Source organism: Rhincodon typus, chromosome 2 (assembly GCF_021869965.1).
Source record: "Rhincodon typus isolate 14 chromosome 2, sRhiTyp1.1, whole genome shotgun sequence".
NCBI lineage: Eukaryota > Metazoa > Chordata > Chondrichthyes > Orectolobiformes > Rhincodontidae > Rhincodon > Rhincodon typus.
Genome location: NC_063333.1, coordinates 83,660,341 through 83,677,778, shown reverse-complemented (window position 1 = coordinate 83,677,778; position 17,438 = coordinate 83,660,341). Strand labels below are relative to the sequence as shown.

At 41.7% G+C, this 17,438-nt stretch overlaps 2 protein-coding genes across 2 annotated transcripts in view; one reads left to right on the top strand and one right to left on the bottom strand.

Annotated features, from left to right (window-relative positions):
- Positions 1-15,595, bottom strand: part of LOC109937399 (sorting nexin-13-like) — a 93,971-nt gene extending 78,376 nt beyond the window's left edge. The window contains exon 1 of the mRNA XM_048617100.1: positions 15,406-15,595. Coding sequence (XP_048473057.1) covers positions 15,406-15,441 — 36 coding nt within the window. The 5' untranslated portion in view covers positions 15,442-15,595. The remainder of the gene's footprint in view (positions 1-15,405) is intronic.
- LOC109931812 (histone deacetylase 9-like) overlaps positions 1-17,438 on the top strand; it is a 948,406-nt gene that overhangs the window by 148,401 nt on the left and 782,567 nt on the right. The gene's annotated exons all lie outside the window — the stretch shown is intronic.

Below are 17,438 nucleotides of genomic sequence, written 5' to 3'. Positions count from 1 at the left end.
CCTAATATACAGGTATAACAAATAGCAAAAGAAGGCCTTTATAGCAAGGAGATTGCAGTAAGAAAGTTTGGATGAAATTGTATAGAGTTTCCAAGAGATTAATATACCTAGATTATGGCACAGGGACTAACATAGAAAAGAGGGATTTCCTTCGAGAGGTGCAAGAAAGCTTCATTAGATTTATTTCAGGGAAAGGTATTAGTCCCGAGAGGAAATTGAATAAAACAAAGCACTGTGATGCCGTAAATCTGAAACAAAACAGAAATTCCGGGAGAAACTCAGCAGGTCTGACAGTATTTGTGGTGAGAATGCAGAGTTAACATTCGATTCCAATGACCCCTCTTAAGAACCGAGGAACTTCAGTTCTGAAAGCAGAGTCACTGGACTCAAAATGTCAGCTTGATTATCTCTCCACAGATGCTGACGGACATGGCGAGTACCGCCAGCAATTTCTGTTTTCGTTCGAGTAAACTAGGCCTATGTTTAAAGAAAATAAGATGATTTAACTGAAACACAAGATTCTAAGAGAAGTTAACATGGTAATTCTAAAACACCCAATTGGACAGTCTAAAACTAGGAAACATGGACTCTGAAAAGTACAGCCACTTCTGACTTAGATAAGGAGAATTCTCTCATTCAGAGGTTTAAGAATCTTTGGAATTCTGTACTTTTGAGGTCATTGCATGCTTAGTTGTGGAGAGTATTCAAACAAGGGTCTAGTGATTTTTGACTAAGTGAATCAACTGATTTGGGGATGATGCAAGAACATGCAGTTCAAATCATGACACAGTCTTAAAATTTTATTAAATGCCAGAGGCAGCTGGAGGGGTTTTCTGGCCTACTTCGGCTCTGAGGAGATTGTGCAAAGGGGTGGCTGCAGTTTTAAAAATCATATATACTGGAGAACATTAAGAGTTGGTAAAAGGCCTGCTTTATTTTGGAATAGCAGGAGGAAAAGCAGGCACCACAAAGCTGATGGGCTCTGAACTGAGGAGCAGATGCTGGGGAACAACGTTTTAGTTGGCTCCTGATCAAGTGACCATGGTTTGTGTGGTGTCAATGCAGTTCAGAACCAAGTAAGCATTGAGATCTATCTCTTTCTCTCCTAAAGGAGGTACTATCAGTTAGCTAACTTTCACTCTATTTCCTCTGCAAATCCCAGAAGGAGAAATAAAGCACCTTTAAAGATGGTGAAAAGACAAATCCCCTACAAGTGAATGAAAAAGAACAATCAACCCTGTGTCAACAGCAAAGAAATAAAAGCATCTGGAAGAAGCTGCAAAACAACTCATCGAATCCTGGGGTCCAGACTAACGCTATCAAATGCTATCCTAATTTTGATTCATTTTCCCACCCTTAATATCCATCTCTTGTCTGTGTTCATGTCTTTGTTTGTGAGAGGGTGAATAAGAATAGTGTGTAGGTTATAGAGTAGGAAGTTATAAGTTAAAATTTCACATTTCCTAATTTCCATTTAGCAAAAGAATTGTTGGAACTAAGGAGTTAATTTCTTGTTCAGTACAGAAACCAGGTGAGAGTGTTTTCTTTTAATTGGAATTCATCCAACAGGTAAACGGAGGGCATGGAATAGTTCTACTAAATCTTTTCACATTTATGACAACCCTAGAAATAACAAGGCCTGATTTCAGTGTACTATCCCAGTGAGTCATAATATTCATCTCACAACGCTCAGTTAAATTTTGAGCTCTAATAACTTCCAGATGTTAAATAGAACAATACTTAAAAAGGAAGGAGACAATGGCTGAATGGTATCATCGTTGAAGTGTTAATCCAGAGACCCAGATAACATTCTGGGGACCCAGGTTCCAATCCCACCATGGCAGATGGTGGAATTTGAATTGAATAAAATATCTGGAATTAAGAATCTGACAATGACCATGATTGATTGTCGGGTAAAACCATCTGGTTCACTAATGTCTGTTAGGGAAGGAAACTGCCATCCTTACTTGGTCTAGCCTACATGTGACTCCAGACCCACAGCAATGTGGTTGACTCTGAACTCCCCTCTAGGCAATTAGGGATGGGCAATAAATGCTGCCTAGCCAGCGAGGCCCTCATCCTGTTAATGAAGAATGAAAAAATAAATAAACCCTCTACTTTAACCACTTGCAACATAAAAAAAGGGAAGAAAGCTCGGTACAACCGCAAAGATTCATATTCAAAGTAAATGCATAACGTTCAGCAGTAAAAGCTCTATCAAAACAGAGATAAAAAACAAAAATCTTAAAATCAACCAGAATCCTTATCTGACTGTTTTTGTATATTGGGGTTAGGACTGTATCAATAAAAAAATTCTGGTCGTTCCAGAGTGGTGCCCATAGTCCAGACTAAAAGTCTTATTATGCAGAATTAGATTAGGATTTGAGTAATTAAATCTGGCACAATTTTAATTACAGAGAACAGTACTGAAGCGATTACTTCATTTTTACACTTTTAAATGTCCCTAAATCTATTTTTTAAAAAAGGGTCTTTAATACTTGCAACAGGAAAACAAATTTAATGCCCTCAGAAACACAAAACTACTTTTTAAAATCAGTCAAGTCCATTCTAAATCATGTCTGACTGGCAACCCAATTCCATAACCCATAATTCCTTTGCCCCATAACCCTCAATATTTTTTGTTAACCTAAGGTATAATAATTTTCAATTGAAATTGAATCATTGATGCGAAATCAAAAGCTGTAAAGAGTTACAAACTTATACCATGTGTACAAAATACATTGTTACTTTTACTCTTGAAGCATCTGCCTGTAATCTCTGAACTGTGCTCTTACCAGTCAAAGGACTTTCTTGTTATCTACTTCATCTGCTGCGTTTGGTCAGGTGTAAAAGTTCGAGTTGTTCGGTCACCCTATCCTCAATTATACCTCAAAAAGAACTTGTGACAACAGACATTAGTGTACAATTCCTTAGTATCCTCATTTCGCCTTTCTTAAATTGTGAAACAAAATGCATGATTTTCTAAAGTAAAACCAAACAACTCCTGAATTGTCTCAACTTTAAAAGACTACATTCGAGTCTATGCAATTCTCTCAACCACTACTTTTAAATACCTGAGATGGAAAGAACCTTACATTAAGAATTTGTCACTCTTCTGCACCATTATTTTCAATACTGGTTGGCCTCCAACACTCCCCTCTTGGTCATAGAGGTAATCCAAACACTGCTGTCAATGTCTGAACTCACAACAAATCTCAATCTCCATTCACCTATGTTCACTGAACTAAACTGGCTCCCAATTAAGCAATTTTGAATTTCTTGGCCTGGCTTTCAAATCCCAACAGTCTTGTTTTTCACTAGTGTCCTTCAGCCCACAGCTAGCAAAGATAGCTGCATTTCTCCCTTGTGGCATTTGATATGTTCTTAGTGTTACAAAAACAGGTCAGAACACCAAAATACCATAAGCATTTTATGCCCTTAATTCCTAAATAAAAGTTTTTTTTTCCCCAAGTAGGACTTTCTAGAGAATCCAAATAATAGCAAACATAAATTCTGCGGCTAGCTGCCAAACAAAATTCTGTACTGGGTCAATGGAATGCAACACCAAAAAAGGTCTCATAGATTCTAATGGGGGAGGGTTTGATTATTTCTAACACCACAACCTCAGCAGAAAATCACCTCTTACAGTTTCTCCTTTTAGTAACATATGGATGAGAGTTATTAAGAGCTTCTACACCAGTTTGAGAGTACTAGTGTGGTCAAGAGCAAGTTTCCAATGTTGTGAAAGTCATAGCTTGAGAACAGCTCCTGTATCTTACGGTCAATGGCTGGAAAACGGTCTTATCCACATCCTGAATGAGTATGTACTAAGTGATGTTTTTAAGTGCAAATAATACTGGACTATTTTATTTTCTTTCACCAGATCACTAAGGTTTCAAGATGAATTGTTTAACAATGGAGAAGCAAAGCAAGGAACACGTGACTGCTGTGATCCGCAGCATAATGAACATTGCAACAAAATTGATAGAACAGTCCAAGAAGCAAATGTTGCTTTGCAGATGTCATGGCACCATTTACACAGTACAAGGATAATAAAACTACCTACTTCTAGTATTTTTCAGGCATAGATCAGGACAAAAGACAAAATTCATCAGTTGAAAGAAAGGAAGATTGCCACTCTGACGATCCAGAAAAGCCTGATGAATGCCTGCCTAAGCTGGAGAGATGTCCATGGATCATTATGTACCACAGCATAAAAGCAAAAGAAATTTGACTGCATTCACAAAAGTCTGGACTTGTCCAAAGACAGCAGCCTCAGGTTGAGTTTTTCCAAAACTCCCAATGTTTCTTGATCCATATTGCAAGGCATGAATAAATTAGAAAATGAAGGACATTTCCACCCATTTACCAATTCACAACTGTCATTGTTTTAAAAGGTAGATTGTGGTTTAGGCAAATCAGGCTACATAGGGGCTCCTGCAGTTACTTCAAAGCTCCATCCTAATTTTTGGGAGGGTCCCCGGAGATTAAATTTATCATGATTTTACGACATACAAGTTGCTGCATTGATGGTTTGCTTCTGGTCATTTTGAGTGTCCATTCCTATTTCAATATTAGTTTCTTTGGGATGCTAGCCACTTCCCGAACTGCAAAAGCACTCAAGTTAAATTAATCAATGTCTCCACTATTGAAAACACAGAACGATTATAAAAAGGCAAAACAACTCATGATCAATTTTGTTTTACTCAAAATTGTAAATGCCTTTGTTAATTTTGACATCTTTGCAAGTTTAGTTTCAGTCTTTTTTTTGCCATTTTTGCTGTTCTTTGGGTCGTTCTTACTTGTCAGGATACTACTTCAGTCTGCTATTGTCTACATTTGTTTATGCTTTTCCTTTCAGATTTATATTGCCTTTCTAACTCTTCAGTTACCACGACATTTGTTTTGGGAGGCAAACAGTTCTCGCGCCTCCAGGGAGCATAAACTCACTTCATATCGCATTGGATTACATTTACCAAATATCTGTTGTCTTACTTATTAAACAGCTCGCCCAGTATTGTGCGCACAATCTCCAATTTTTCCAATGAAATCTGCCTTACTTAAGTCTAGAAACTCAACAGGTTTTTCACATTTCTCCCCTTCAAACCACCATTTGAACTTGATGATATTCTAAATGCTACTAAATAAAACTATTCATGCGCAATTAGGCTCCTTACTAAATCTAATGCAGTATGTTCCATTGTTGACTTTAGACAATTGTAGTAAAAAAAATTACCTTGGGTACACAAGAAATTAATATGCTTGTATATCAATCTTTATCTACATTACATGAAAGTTAAAGTGGCCATTAAAAATACTGTCTTTGCTTTATGTTGCCTAACCTCTACACTTATACTATCTACCATTTATAGTCAATAGTACCACAACCACATGCAGTCTTAAATTTTTGGGATTTTGGGATTTTTGGGCCTGTGTAGCTTTGGAAGAGGGATTATTCCACGTATCCTACAAAGAGGCAGGCATAGCTTGGGCCCATGCGGGTACCCATGGCCACCCTCTTTATCTGTAGGAAGTGGGAGGAATGGAAGGAGACGTTGTTAAGGGTGAGGACGAGTTCAGCTAAGCGGATAAGGGTGTCAGTGAAGGGGGACTGGTCAGGCCTGCGGGACAGGAAGAAGCAGAGGGCCTTTAGGCCATCTGCATGGGGAATGCAAGTATATAGGGACTGGACGTCCATGGTAAAGATGAGGTGTTGGGGACCAGGGAATCGGAAGTTCTGGAGGAGGTGGAGGGCTTGGGTGGTGTCACGGATGTCGGTGGGGAGTTCCTGGACCAAGGGAGAGAAAATGGAGTCAAGATAAGTGGAGATGAGTTCGGTGGGGCAGGACCAGGCAGAGACAATGGGTTGACTAGGGCAGTCAGGTTTGTGGATTTTGGGAAGGAGATAGAAACGAGCAGTGCGGGGTTGGGGAACGATGAGGTTGGAGGCTGTGGGTGGGAGATCACCTGAGGTGATGAGGCTATGGATGGTTTGGGAGATGATGTTTTGGTGGTCGGGGTGGGGTCATGATCAAGGAGGCAGTTGGAGGAGATGTGAGAGAGTTGGCGCCTGGCCTTGGCGATGTAGAGGTCAGTACGCCATACTACAACTGCGCCTCTCCCTTGTCCGCGGGTTTTATGGTGAGGTTGGGATAGGAGCGGAGTGCTGCCCATTCTGTGGGGTAGAGGTTGGAGTGGGTGAGGCGATCGATGTCGCGATGGCAGTTGGAGATGAAGAGGTTGAGGGAGGGTAGGAGGCGTTGGGGTGGTGTCCAGTAGGAGGGGGTGTGTTGGAGGCGGAAGAAGGGGTCAGTAGAGGCAGGGTTAGGCTCACGAGTAAAGTAGTAAGCGCGGAGGCGGAGGAAAAACTGTTCAACGTCCAATGGTATCAATGTGGACTTCACAAGCTTCAAAATCTCCCCTCCCCCGACTGCATCCCAAAACCAGCCCAACTCATACCCGCCTCCCTAACCTGTCCTCCCACCTATCCACTCCTCCCACCTCAAGCCACACCCCCATCTCCTACCCACTAACCTCATCCCGCCTCCTTGACCTGTCCATCCTCCCTGGACCGACCTATCCCCTCCCTAACTCCCCACCTACACTCACCTTTACTGGCTCCAACCCCGTCTCCTTGACCTGTCTGTCTCCTCTCCACCTATCTTCTCCTTTATCCATCTTCTATCCGCCTCCCCCTTTCTCCCTATTTATTTCAGAATCCCCTTCCCCTCCCCCATTTCTGAAGAAGGGTCTAGAGCAGTTCCTACTATCTCTGTAACAATTTTAACCCCACTGCGAAGCCTCTAAGGATGCCTACCTTGAAGAAGTTACCCTCCTCCCTCCGGAAAGACCTCAGTGGATCTCTCTCCCACTGCAACCCTCCTGTAATCTCGTCGGCCCTGAAACTGCTCAACCACGTCCTGAAGCAAACCAGGTACTACAGCCACATTGCCTTTCCGAGTACCTGCCTACGGAACCGGATCATCCCCAACGGACTACGTCTACATTTAGGCCTTCCCAATTTGGCCCCAACCATGATGACTGCTACATTCACAACATTGATATCCTTCAAAAATGTTTCTCCCCAAGACTCCTCAAACATACACTCGCAGCAATGCACCAGCATCTCCTGGTACTACAATCAAGCCTACCCCAGCTCAGAGCCTCCCTCTCCCAGACCTGCAAAGGACCTCTTTTGTTTTGCATTCTTCACAGGATCCACAACCCAAACTCATGATTCTACTCTGCTTTATTGGACACTAAAAACCGTAAGTACAGTAAACTTACTGGTGCCTGCCACCCAACACAGGCCTCTTCCACCCCGCAAATACCCAACCCTACCCAGGACCTTCCCCACAATGTGCCCACCGCCATTAGCCACGTGGCCACTTTTGGAGTACCCACGGATGACGTCACATCCGCCGCCACCCGGTACGCCACTTCCGGTACAGTGAACACCATCGACACCGCTGCTGATGCCACCACCCCCGTTTCCGAGGCCGACACCACAGACAGAGGACACCGTTGCCAACATCCAAGATTTACCGGCCTACGCTGCACTGCCCACTGCTGACGCCGCCCCGCCCACTGCTTCCACAGCCAGCAGCTCCAGAGGAGACAATAGCATCCAGCCCTGCCGGGTCTTCACCATCCCCCCAGACCTCCCCCTCACTGAGACCGAACGGTCAGTCCTCAGTAAAGGGCTCACCTTTATCCCCCTCCACCCGAACATCAATGAATACAACTCGCGCATCAGCAGTTCCTACTACCTACTCAAAGAATGTTTCTTTGTGCCATCCTAATCTGCCTTTGCATTGTAATATCTGTCTCAATGAAAAAAAACAGTTCCTTCCTCCTTGCACTTATTTGCATTAAAACTTTAAGTTTCCTAATTATCTATAGCACAAGTTACAACTGTACTCTGATTATAACTGATTCTTCTTTTTTCCTCCCAAACCTTCCTAGCTCCCATTCCTTGTGGCTATGTCATTTAATCTTTCCACAAAATTCCTGGCTCAGATGGAGCTACAAAAGAGTACTGTAAGATTAACTGCAGAATTCGGTAATTCAGTTCATCGAATCTGATCTGCCTTTTAATCATTGGTGATATGCTTTATAACCCCATTCACCTGCAGTCACCCTATTACCTTTGATCCTCTTACTAATCAAGAACCTATCTCTGTCTTAAATACACTGAATGATTTGGCCTCCACATCCCTCTGCAGCAATGAGTTCCACCGATTCACCAACCTAAAGCTGAAGAAATTCCTCATCTCTGTCCTAAAGAGTCATCTCTCTTCACTCTGAGGCTGTACCCTCGAGTCCTAGTTGCTCCTACTAGCGGAAACATCTTTTCCAAGTCTATTCTAGGCCTCTCAGTATTCTAAGTTTAAATCAGATACCACCCCACCATCCTTCTAAACTCCATCGTGTATAGACTCAGTCCTCAACCGCTCTTCATACAATAAACCTTTCATCCAAGGATCATTCTTGTAAATCTCCTCTGAATCCCCTCCAACGCCAGCACATCCTTCCTTTGATACAGAGTTCAAAACGGCTCAGAATATTCCACGTATTCTGACCAGAGCCTTATACAGCCTCAGCAGTATGTCACTGCTCTCATATCCTAGCCTTCTCAAAATGAATGCTGACATGACATTTGCCTTCATAACTGCCAACTGAACCTTAGCAGAATCTTGAACTTGTTCTTGTGAGTTCCACTCCTTGTGTCAGCACCTCATGGAATGGAACCCTTGTTCCCACAACATTTCTTCCACTACACGTTTACCTCTAGTCTTACAAATTAGTGTCAGGATAACAGTATGTGGCTAAGAAATTATATCCTTCAAACTGCTGTTCTTTAATGTGATCACCAGGATCCAATTCAAGACTCAAGAATTTACACTAAAATAGAGTCAACACGAAGATTAGTAATATAACTGGAAGGGTGAATTGATCTTTCAAAACTTGACTCATATTTAATGGCATTTATGGGCTCTATTGTTTGCTGCATATCTTGCAAATTGCTTAATACACATGTACAATTTTAAGAACATAAATTGTTCCATGGGATAAAAGCTAGGTTGTCAAAAATTATGGCATTCTATAATCTAATGCAGAAGAAATAGATATTTACTGTGATGCAGTATGTAACATTCAAAAATGAGGAAGAAACAGCTTGAGGTCATGAAAAATGAGAAATGACCTAGACTTTTATTGTTAACCCAAATTTGCAACGTTGTGTGCTTATGTGAGGGATCAGTTGTAATTTTTACCACTAACATGAGAAATTTTGAAGAAAACAACTGTGACTATAGCTGATTATATAAAATAAAATATGCCTTTAAAGATTTTGAAGCACATGGTATGCACTACAGAGTGAAAGACACTGATCAACCCCCTTCTGAAATATGTTATTGCAAGGCAGTTCTCAAAACAGATGTTTAAGTTTTCGTCAAGGTTCAGTCCAACTACCTTTATTATGCAGTTCCCTGTTCTTTTGACAAGTCCCAAGAACATATGTAAAGAAAAAACAACTGCTGCTGCAGGACTGTATACAAAATATTCTTGCTGGTCTTTCAAAGAAACAGTTGTCAATGACAGTATTGCAGATTGACACATTCCAAGGTCCAGGATCAAGCGTTGAAAATGGACTCAAGTTTGGACAGAGACTGCCATTCTCCCTCCCAACCAAGTTGCAACTTAGTATTTGTTTAAAAGCAGTGATGATTAGATGTTCTGCCAAATACGTTTGGCCATTGACTCTGGGAACTATTGGACAGGACAAGTAGTCTCCTTTTCCACAAGTGATAGATGTGGTTCAGTGCAAAATCCCTGGCTATAACACTCACTAGTATACTGAAAGGGTGGAACCCATGTAAGATCCCTTATTCACCAGACAGAGCTTGAAATATCTCTTGTGCATTTAATAATCATGTTGGCACTGTGTTCTGGTCACTGCACTGTAGGAAGGATGTGATTACACTGGATGTGTGGCACAAAGGAGATTCACCACGATGTCGTCCAGGTTGGACCACTTCAGTTATGAAGAGAGCCTGGTTATGCTGAGTTGTTTTCTTTGGAGCAGAGAAGGTTGGTAGTGGTATACACGATTTTGAGAGGCTTTGACAGGGTGAATAAAAAGCAGCCGTCCCCCAAGTTGAAGGGTCAAGGGGGCGCAATTCTAAAGAGAGTGACAGAAGCTTGAGGAGGGGAATCAAAAGAAAACCTTTTTCACCCAGGAGGCGATAGGGGCCTGGAATGCATAGCCTGGGAGAGCAATTGAGGCAGGCAACCTACCTCACAATCTTTCAAAAAGTATTTGGATGAGCACTTGAAATGTCATAACGTTCAAAGCTTTGGCCCTAGTGCAGGTAGTCATTTTTTTTTTTTTACATGGTACAAACTTAATGGGTTGAAGTGCCTCTTCTGTATTGTGTGATTCTATAGTGAAATGGTCTAACTCTAAATTAAACATCTTGTATTCTGAATCTCTGAAAATTGCCAGCAAACAAACAGCTTCTACAAAAACAGGAAGTAAAAAACTCTCCAACATAATAGCTGAAAACTAATTGAAGTCTATAAGCTATTAAAGTCAAAACTTCAAATACTACTCGGTATAAAAGGATAGTGTCATGTAAAGAAGTTTGTTTTTATATTTTCTTATCAACCCATTCAGAGACGCCATCACATACTTTTGCAGTAGGTCTCCTGGCTCAGAGGTAGGGACACTATCATGCACCACAAGAACCTGCAAAAGCATCGCCCTTACAGGGACGTGAACCTGGGTCCTCAGATTAAAAAAGTTTGATGCTCTATCAGCTGAACTATTTGCACCTTAAATAGTTTCATATTTCACATACACTCGACATGTTACAACTTGTCAGGCATTTTCAAACAACTGATCCAAATAAGAGTTCATAATCTAAAGCTACAATTATTCAAATCTTAAAATATTACATAGGCTAGATTATGCAATGAAGGGCATCCTGCACACAAACAAACGCGTGGGTAGGGAGATCTAGTCTGCATCATCCTAATTTTGAGACTTGGTGGGGCATGGCCAAATTACAGGGAGGATTCTCCAACTGGTACCAGGAGCTTGGTATGAAGCATGCCTCCCCACACTGCACTCATTTGATTGGCCAGCAGCCCACAAGGTTAAACATGCTTGCCTTCATGTTGAGCACAGGCCTCTTCCACTGCTTGTTAAATATGAGCAATGGTGGGATCTTAATTGAACATTACTTGCACACTTAAGGGCTTCACACGGGCCAAGAGCATGTGATCCACCAGACACCTCCCAACCATTTGTAAAATCAGAGTTGAGCAGGGGCATACAGTGGGTACATTGCTAATGGCATGGTGCCCTAATTCACAGATTCACCGACCTGCTTTCCCATCCATGGGTAGGCCTTAAAATTCAGGCCAATGAATTTGATGCTTACTAAAACCCTTGGCCCCATGCAGCATCTCAATTTCCCTTAACCGACATCACTGCTCCCAATTGATTACACGGTTAAAAGAGAAAGCAAATAGTTACATTTACGTCATTTTAACTGAATACTTAGCAAGTGAGGTCACAGTGTGGAACTCTGATCCTGTCAGTTCTTTTATATATTAAAAAAATCATGAACTCCAAGAAGCGGACATTTCTGCCAGCATTAGTTCTCATGTCAAATATCCTATGCTTTCTTGGGTTCTTGATTTTCAGGTCCAGTTTGAAAGACCCTACCATTCTCCCTACACACATCATCTCTAGATATTCCAGAAGATGCGAACACCTTAAATAATAATGTCCAATATACTATATTAAAATGTCTGTGTTTTTGCAAGAAAAATACTACAATAAAATTTAACTATGAATATTTTGATGTTACATGTCAACCCAAAATATTTTTTATACACAGTCTAGTAATACAATGAAGCACCCCAAGTTGTTTTACATATAGAATGCAGCAAAAAGATGCAAAGCTAAGGAGGTATTAAAAGAGCTGATGAAAAAAAAGACATACCTAAAAATGCGGGTGCAGCAAGCTATTGGGAAGATTAATGGACTGTTAGCCTTAATTACAATACGATCAGCATACAGGAGTAGTGAAGGCTTGTTTCAATTATATAAGAACTAGGGTTGGACTACACCAAGAGCATTGTGCATAGTTTTGGGTCTGTCAATCTCAGGAAAGTTATTGGAGCGAGTGCAATATAGGGTGTAGTAGATTTGCTCATGGGATAGTGGGCTGTTATAGAGTCATACAGCAGAGAAACAGACTGTTTGGTCCAACCAGCACACACTGAACATAATCCCAAACTAAACCAGTCTCACCTGCCTGCTCCTGGCCCATATGGAAAACTTAGCACATAATATCTAAAAATTTTGAACAATGAGAAGTGAACCCACTAGAACCTACAAAATACTTAAGGGGTATATAGAATAGATGTAGTTGAGATGTTCTGTCTGGCTAGGAGTCTAGAACCAACCAGCATAACTTGAAAGCCCTGGAATGGGTCTTGAACACAGAAACTTGTGATTCAGAACTCAGTCATTAGGGAGTCAGCGCAGTGGAGAGTCGAGGGTATCATCAGTATGAAGGAGATTACCTAAGAGGGAGAAGTGAGGCAATTATAGAAAGCAAATTTAAAGAGCCTTTGATCAAAGTAAAGTTAAACATTCAGATGAATGGGACAGAAAGTGGCAATCATAAACATTGGCTAACAGTCACAACCAAAGCTGTCAGTTAGCAACACAGCTAAACTATACCATTAATCTTTGATACCTAAATTGTACGTTAATTACCCACACTCAGTGCAAATGTTTAAGTTGGAGGGTTCTTGTGGCACTGAGGTACAGTCTCTGCCTTAATGCTAGAATGCCTGGGTTCAAGTACCACCAGCTCCAGAGATGTATAATAACATCACTGAACAGGTTGATGACTAAATATAGTTAGAGACAAAATAAAACTGCAAATGCTGGAATCCAAGGGAGACAAACAGGAGGCTGGAATAACACAGCAAGCCAGGCAGCATCTGGAGGAAAGGAGAAATTAACGTTTCAGGTACTACCCTTCTTCAGGACTGGAGGTGGGGCTAGGGGAGCTGCAGATAAAGATAGGGTTGTAGCAAATGGTGGTGATAGGTGGATACTAGTAGGTGGTACGATCTGGTTAGTCAGTGGGAGGGATGAATCTGGTTGGAGGCTAGAAGGGAGGGTCAGAAGGTAGAATGGAAGGGAGGCGGCAGGGCTGGAAAGGGAACCGGTGTCTAACTTGAGGCCAGAATTGAATTGCAGCAATGTGTCGTACATCCCTTCTTGCTTTCAGCTGCTAAAGACAAACACACAAATATAGAAAATAGGAGTATGATATTAAAAAACAAGACCAGGAGTAGGCTATTCAAGCCTGTTCTACCATTCAAAAGGAATACGGCTGATCATCCATTTCATCCAGGTTTCTGCCATTCCCTTAGATATTAGGGCTAAAGAGATCAAAGTCCTTCTTGAAAATATTTCAATGTTTTGGCCTCATCCGCGTTTTCTGGCAGACAATTCCACAGATCACCACTCTGTGGGTGAAGAAATTTCTCAACTCAGCCCTAAATGGGCTACCCTGTATTGTTAGAATGGGAGTCTTAAGAAACTCTACAATTTGCTCCCCAAATCTCTCCTTGCTTTAAGAAATGCTTAAAACATCTTTGTTGAGCAAGCGTTTGATCACCTTACCTAATATTTCACATGGCACAGTGCGAGGTTTTGTGTGATAACACTCCTCTAAATTGCCTTGGGACAACTTACTACATGAAAAGCACTATACAAGTTTTCCTATATGCCTCAACTATAATGCATATAATGATGTGCACAGAGGTAAATTTGCTCAGACTGCTGACAGTGCAGTGTATCAAAACAAACATGTCACAACAGCCTTCTGCAATTGTTTCCTCAATTCAGCTGAAAATTAAGATTTTCTTTTAAAAAATGTATACACAAATCAGCACAAGGTCTTTCAAACAACAGTACAAAGTATTCTCAACAAATAAGAGGACAATGGAACAAAACTCCATATTAAATTTAATATTTAAATTTGGAATGTATTGCACTGTAACGTTTGTTATACTGCAGCAACATTAAATGATGCCAAAGGGAGTGAGGTAAAACATTTATAATTATGTGAAATTGCCATAAGTTCATATGAGTAGGCCAATCAGCCACTTCTAGAATAGCTCAAAGAAAATTCTGTGAAATGCTAAACATGTCCTACATCTTGTGTTTTTTGACTGGTCAGTGGTTAAGACCTTTCTTTTGAGCTCTATGTTTTTAAAACAAACGTACATCATTCTTTACAAATTACCAAATACTGGAGAGGGAAGGAAAAGCAAACACAGGGTTGAGTATAAAATTAATTGAGTCCAATTATAATTTTCTGAACTGTCAGAAAAGATCATCAACTAGAAAGTAAATGCAAGTTTAAGAATTGCATCAAGTTGCAACAATGCCACAATCATTTAGAAATAATCCTAACTGTATGGGGGGGGAAAGAGCAGAAAAGTTTGAGCATGTACAGTTACTTCAAATTATAACATTTTTTGCACACATACTTCAACATTTGGTTGAAGAAATTACACATAAATCAAAACTATCCAACAGCAAGCATGAATGGCCGGACCTTCTAATCACATTCATTCCATTAATAAAGAGGTTACATCCAACTCAGTTGCATCAAAGATCTCCACCACTCCTTCAACCCATGTATTGCAAAAAAATTCATCCTTGGTTTTGTTCCTTTACCGATCCAACACTTCCTTGGCCTGTCATCTTCTATCATCAAAACCTGGGCTCATCCATAACTCTTGCTTATTTTCTAGCATGCACAAAGTCCAGCTTCTGTATCACCTTATGCTCACCAAGGTCCATTGACTCCAAATCTACAAAACAAAAAAATTCTCACTCTTGATCTCAATGATCTTACTTGTGTCCTGTAACTACCTCCAGTCCTGAGGACACCCTGCTCCTCTGACTCCATCCACCAGTATATGTACCACTTCATTTGAAGTAGTGGCTGTGCCTTCAAACTGAGAAGTTCCCTCTCCGAACTACAAGGCCTCTCATTATTTCATTAAGATACTCCTTGAAACCGACTTCTTGGATCAGGTTTTTAATATCACCTCTCATTTCTTCTTTCCTTTGGTGTCAATTTGTCAGATTATAATAGTTTGGTGTGTGTTACAACATTAAAAATATTTATATACCCTTATGCCATTGCCTATCACCCACAGACTGATCTACCACTCTTACCACAAAGATCCATTTGCAAACCAAGCTTTCCTGTCAGATGCCAAATGTCAACATTGATTTATAAAATCGCAACAATCGATTCCTCTACAAACAGAGGCAAGATTTTTTATTCAACTGACCTTCACAATCACCCCAAAATCCATCAGATAAAGCATAAAATGGAAAGAAACTCGGGAGTTTGCACCAAGACATGAAAATGACACGAAACCAGGGGAAGGAGCAGAGAGAGAGAGAGAAGACGTCTATCGTCTGTCAACTTAAGTGCTTTAGCACACAGAAGAGAAAAGCGCTACTCTACTGGGCTATAAACGGTTGCTACTAGTTAACGCAACGGGGGATTTTGACCGTACTTAGGAGAGCGGGGCTGGGGTGGGGAAGTGGGGGGAGGATGATGTCGGCATGGCCCAGAGGCAGCCCACATCAGATGCTGTAGGGAGGAGAGGGGAAATCAGTGACGTCCAGGACTGGACGATCTCGCCCCACCCCACCCCACCCCCCCAATCGGAGGGGAGAGGGGAGAATGGGCGTGGCGCGCGACTGCAGACAATGAAAGAGGCGGCGGCGCGCGCGCGTTCACATCAGCAACTGCTGCACCGAGCCTAAGCTTGGGAGGGGGCATTAACATCTGGACCGGCCTCCCGGGGACGGGGAAGGAAACAGACAACGACTACTAGCCCCCTCCCCGATCGTCCCAAGGGGCTCGACACGAACATCCGCTCCTTGCCCCGCAAAGAACCCGCTCACCTCTTGGCTCATCCTTCCCACACCGAGCTGTCAGCCGGCCGTACAACAGCACATCCTCGCGTCTGGCTGTCCTGACTCCGGAGATGTAGTGGTGAAGTTGGAACTGTCAGGCCGATCTCGCTTTGCTTGTTGACCGTTACTCTTTCCGGAACAACCGCACCGCCGCCATTTTAACGCAGCCGACGTTAGTTTTTAAAAAAAACCGTTGTCAGGGCGACGCTGCTGCTGATTGGCCGAGGCCGACGCTTCGTGGAGGACGTGACGTCAGCTGGGTGCCGCCCACCAGCCCTGCGGATCGCGCCTGTGCGTTGCACGGTGGGTTAGGATTGCGTGAGCGATCGTTCAAGTTGCTGCAGTGACAAGATCGATGCACCTTTGGGAGCTCTTTGTGGGTTCTTGGAACAAAAGATTTGCATTTCCTCCCTCCATTAAAAGTTCATTCCTTTGAAATGGTTGGGAATGTGTCATGACAAGAAGTGTTTATGGATAGGATTAATCTACCCGTGTTCAAATGGGTTAGGATCCCAATTGAGTAGTTGGGATTTGATGTCGAGCCTTCCTGGTTCAGAGGGAGGGATACTAGCACTGCACCACAAGGGCCCCAAAAGAACGCGTATGTATTTGCCAACCCACAGCTATTCCAACTGTGTGTCTCAGTTTGCTCGTGTTTGGCAAGAGAAAAATGTTACCTTTCTGATTGGAATGAAGATTAGCGGCATCAACGGATCAGCCTCCACGTAGGAGGCTGTGAAGGCTGTCAACAACCGATTATCATGTAATTGGTTATGCTTTGCTCCGACGTGAATTTTTACCATAAAACTTTTCAGATGAGCTGTTGGTTTTATGGCTAAAAGTATGATTAAATCATGGTTAAAAGCATATAACAAATATGTTGCTAAATTGTCAGATGAACGCCCCAGAGTATGAATAATTAATTGGGGCAAAGCCGACTTTCAGTAGGCTAGGGATGGATCTTCATCAAAGAAATTGGAGTTAAATATTAGGAGAAACAGTAGCTGAACAGCAGGTTACCTTCAATGAAGGGATGTTTGGGCACAATCGAGGTATATTCGTACAAAAGAGTAAGGTAGGGTTAGCAAATCCAGAGCTCCGTGGATGACAAAGAATTTAAAATTAAAAAATCAAGTGCCATTGAGACATATCAGGGAGAAAATATCAATGTGTACCCTGCAGAGCACAAGGTTCAGAGGGATTGTGAAAAAGCATAGGGAATATGAAAAGAGAATGATAGTTAACATTTTTTTTAAAAATCCCAACGTCTTCTATAGGTATGTAAATAGTTAAAGGATTGTAGGAGTAGGGCCAATTCAAGTGAGCCAGCATTAGGTTCTTAAGGGAAAATCAGGTTTAATTTACTAGGATTTTTGAAAATGTAACAGTTGATGAG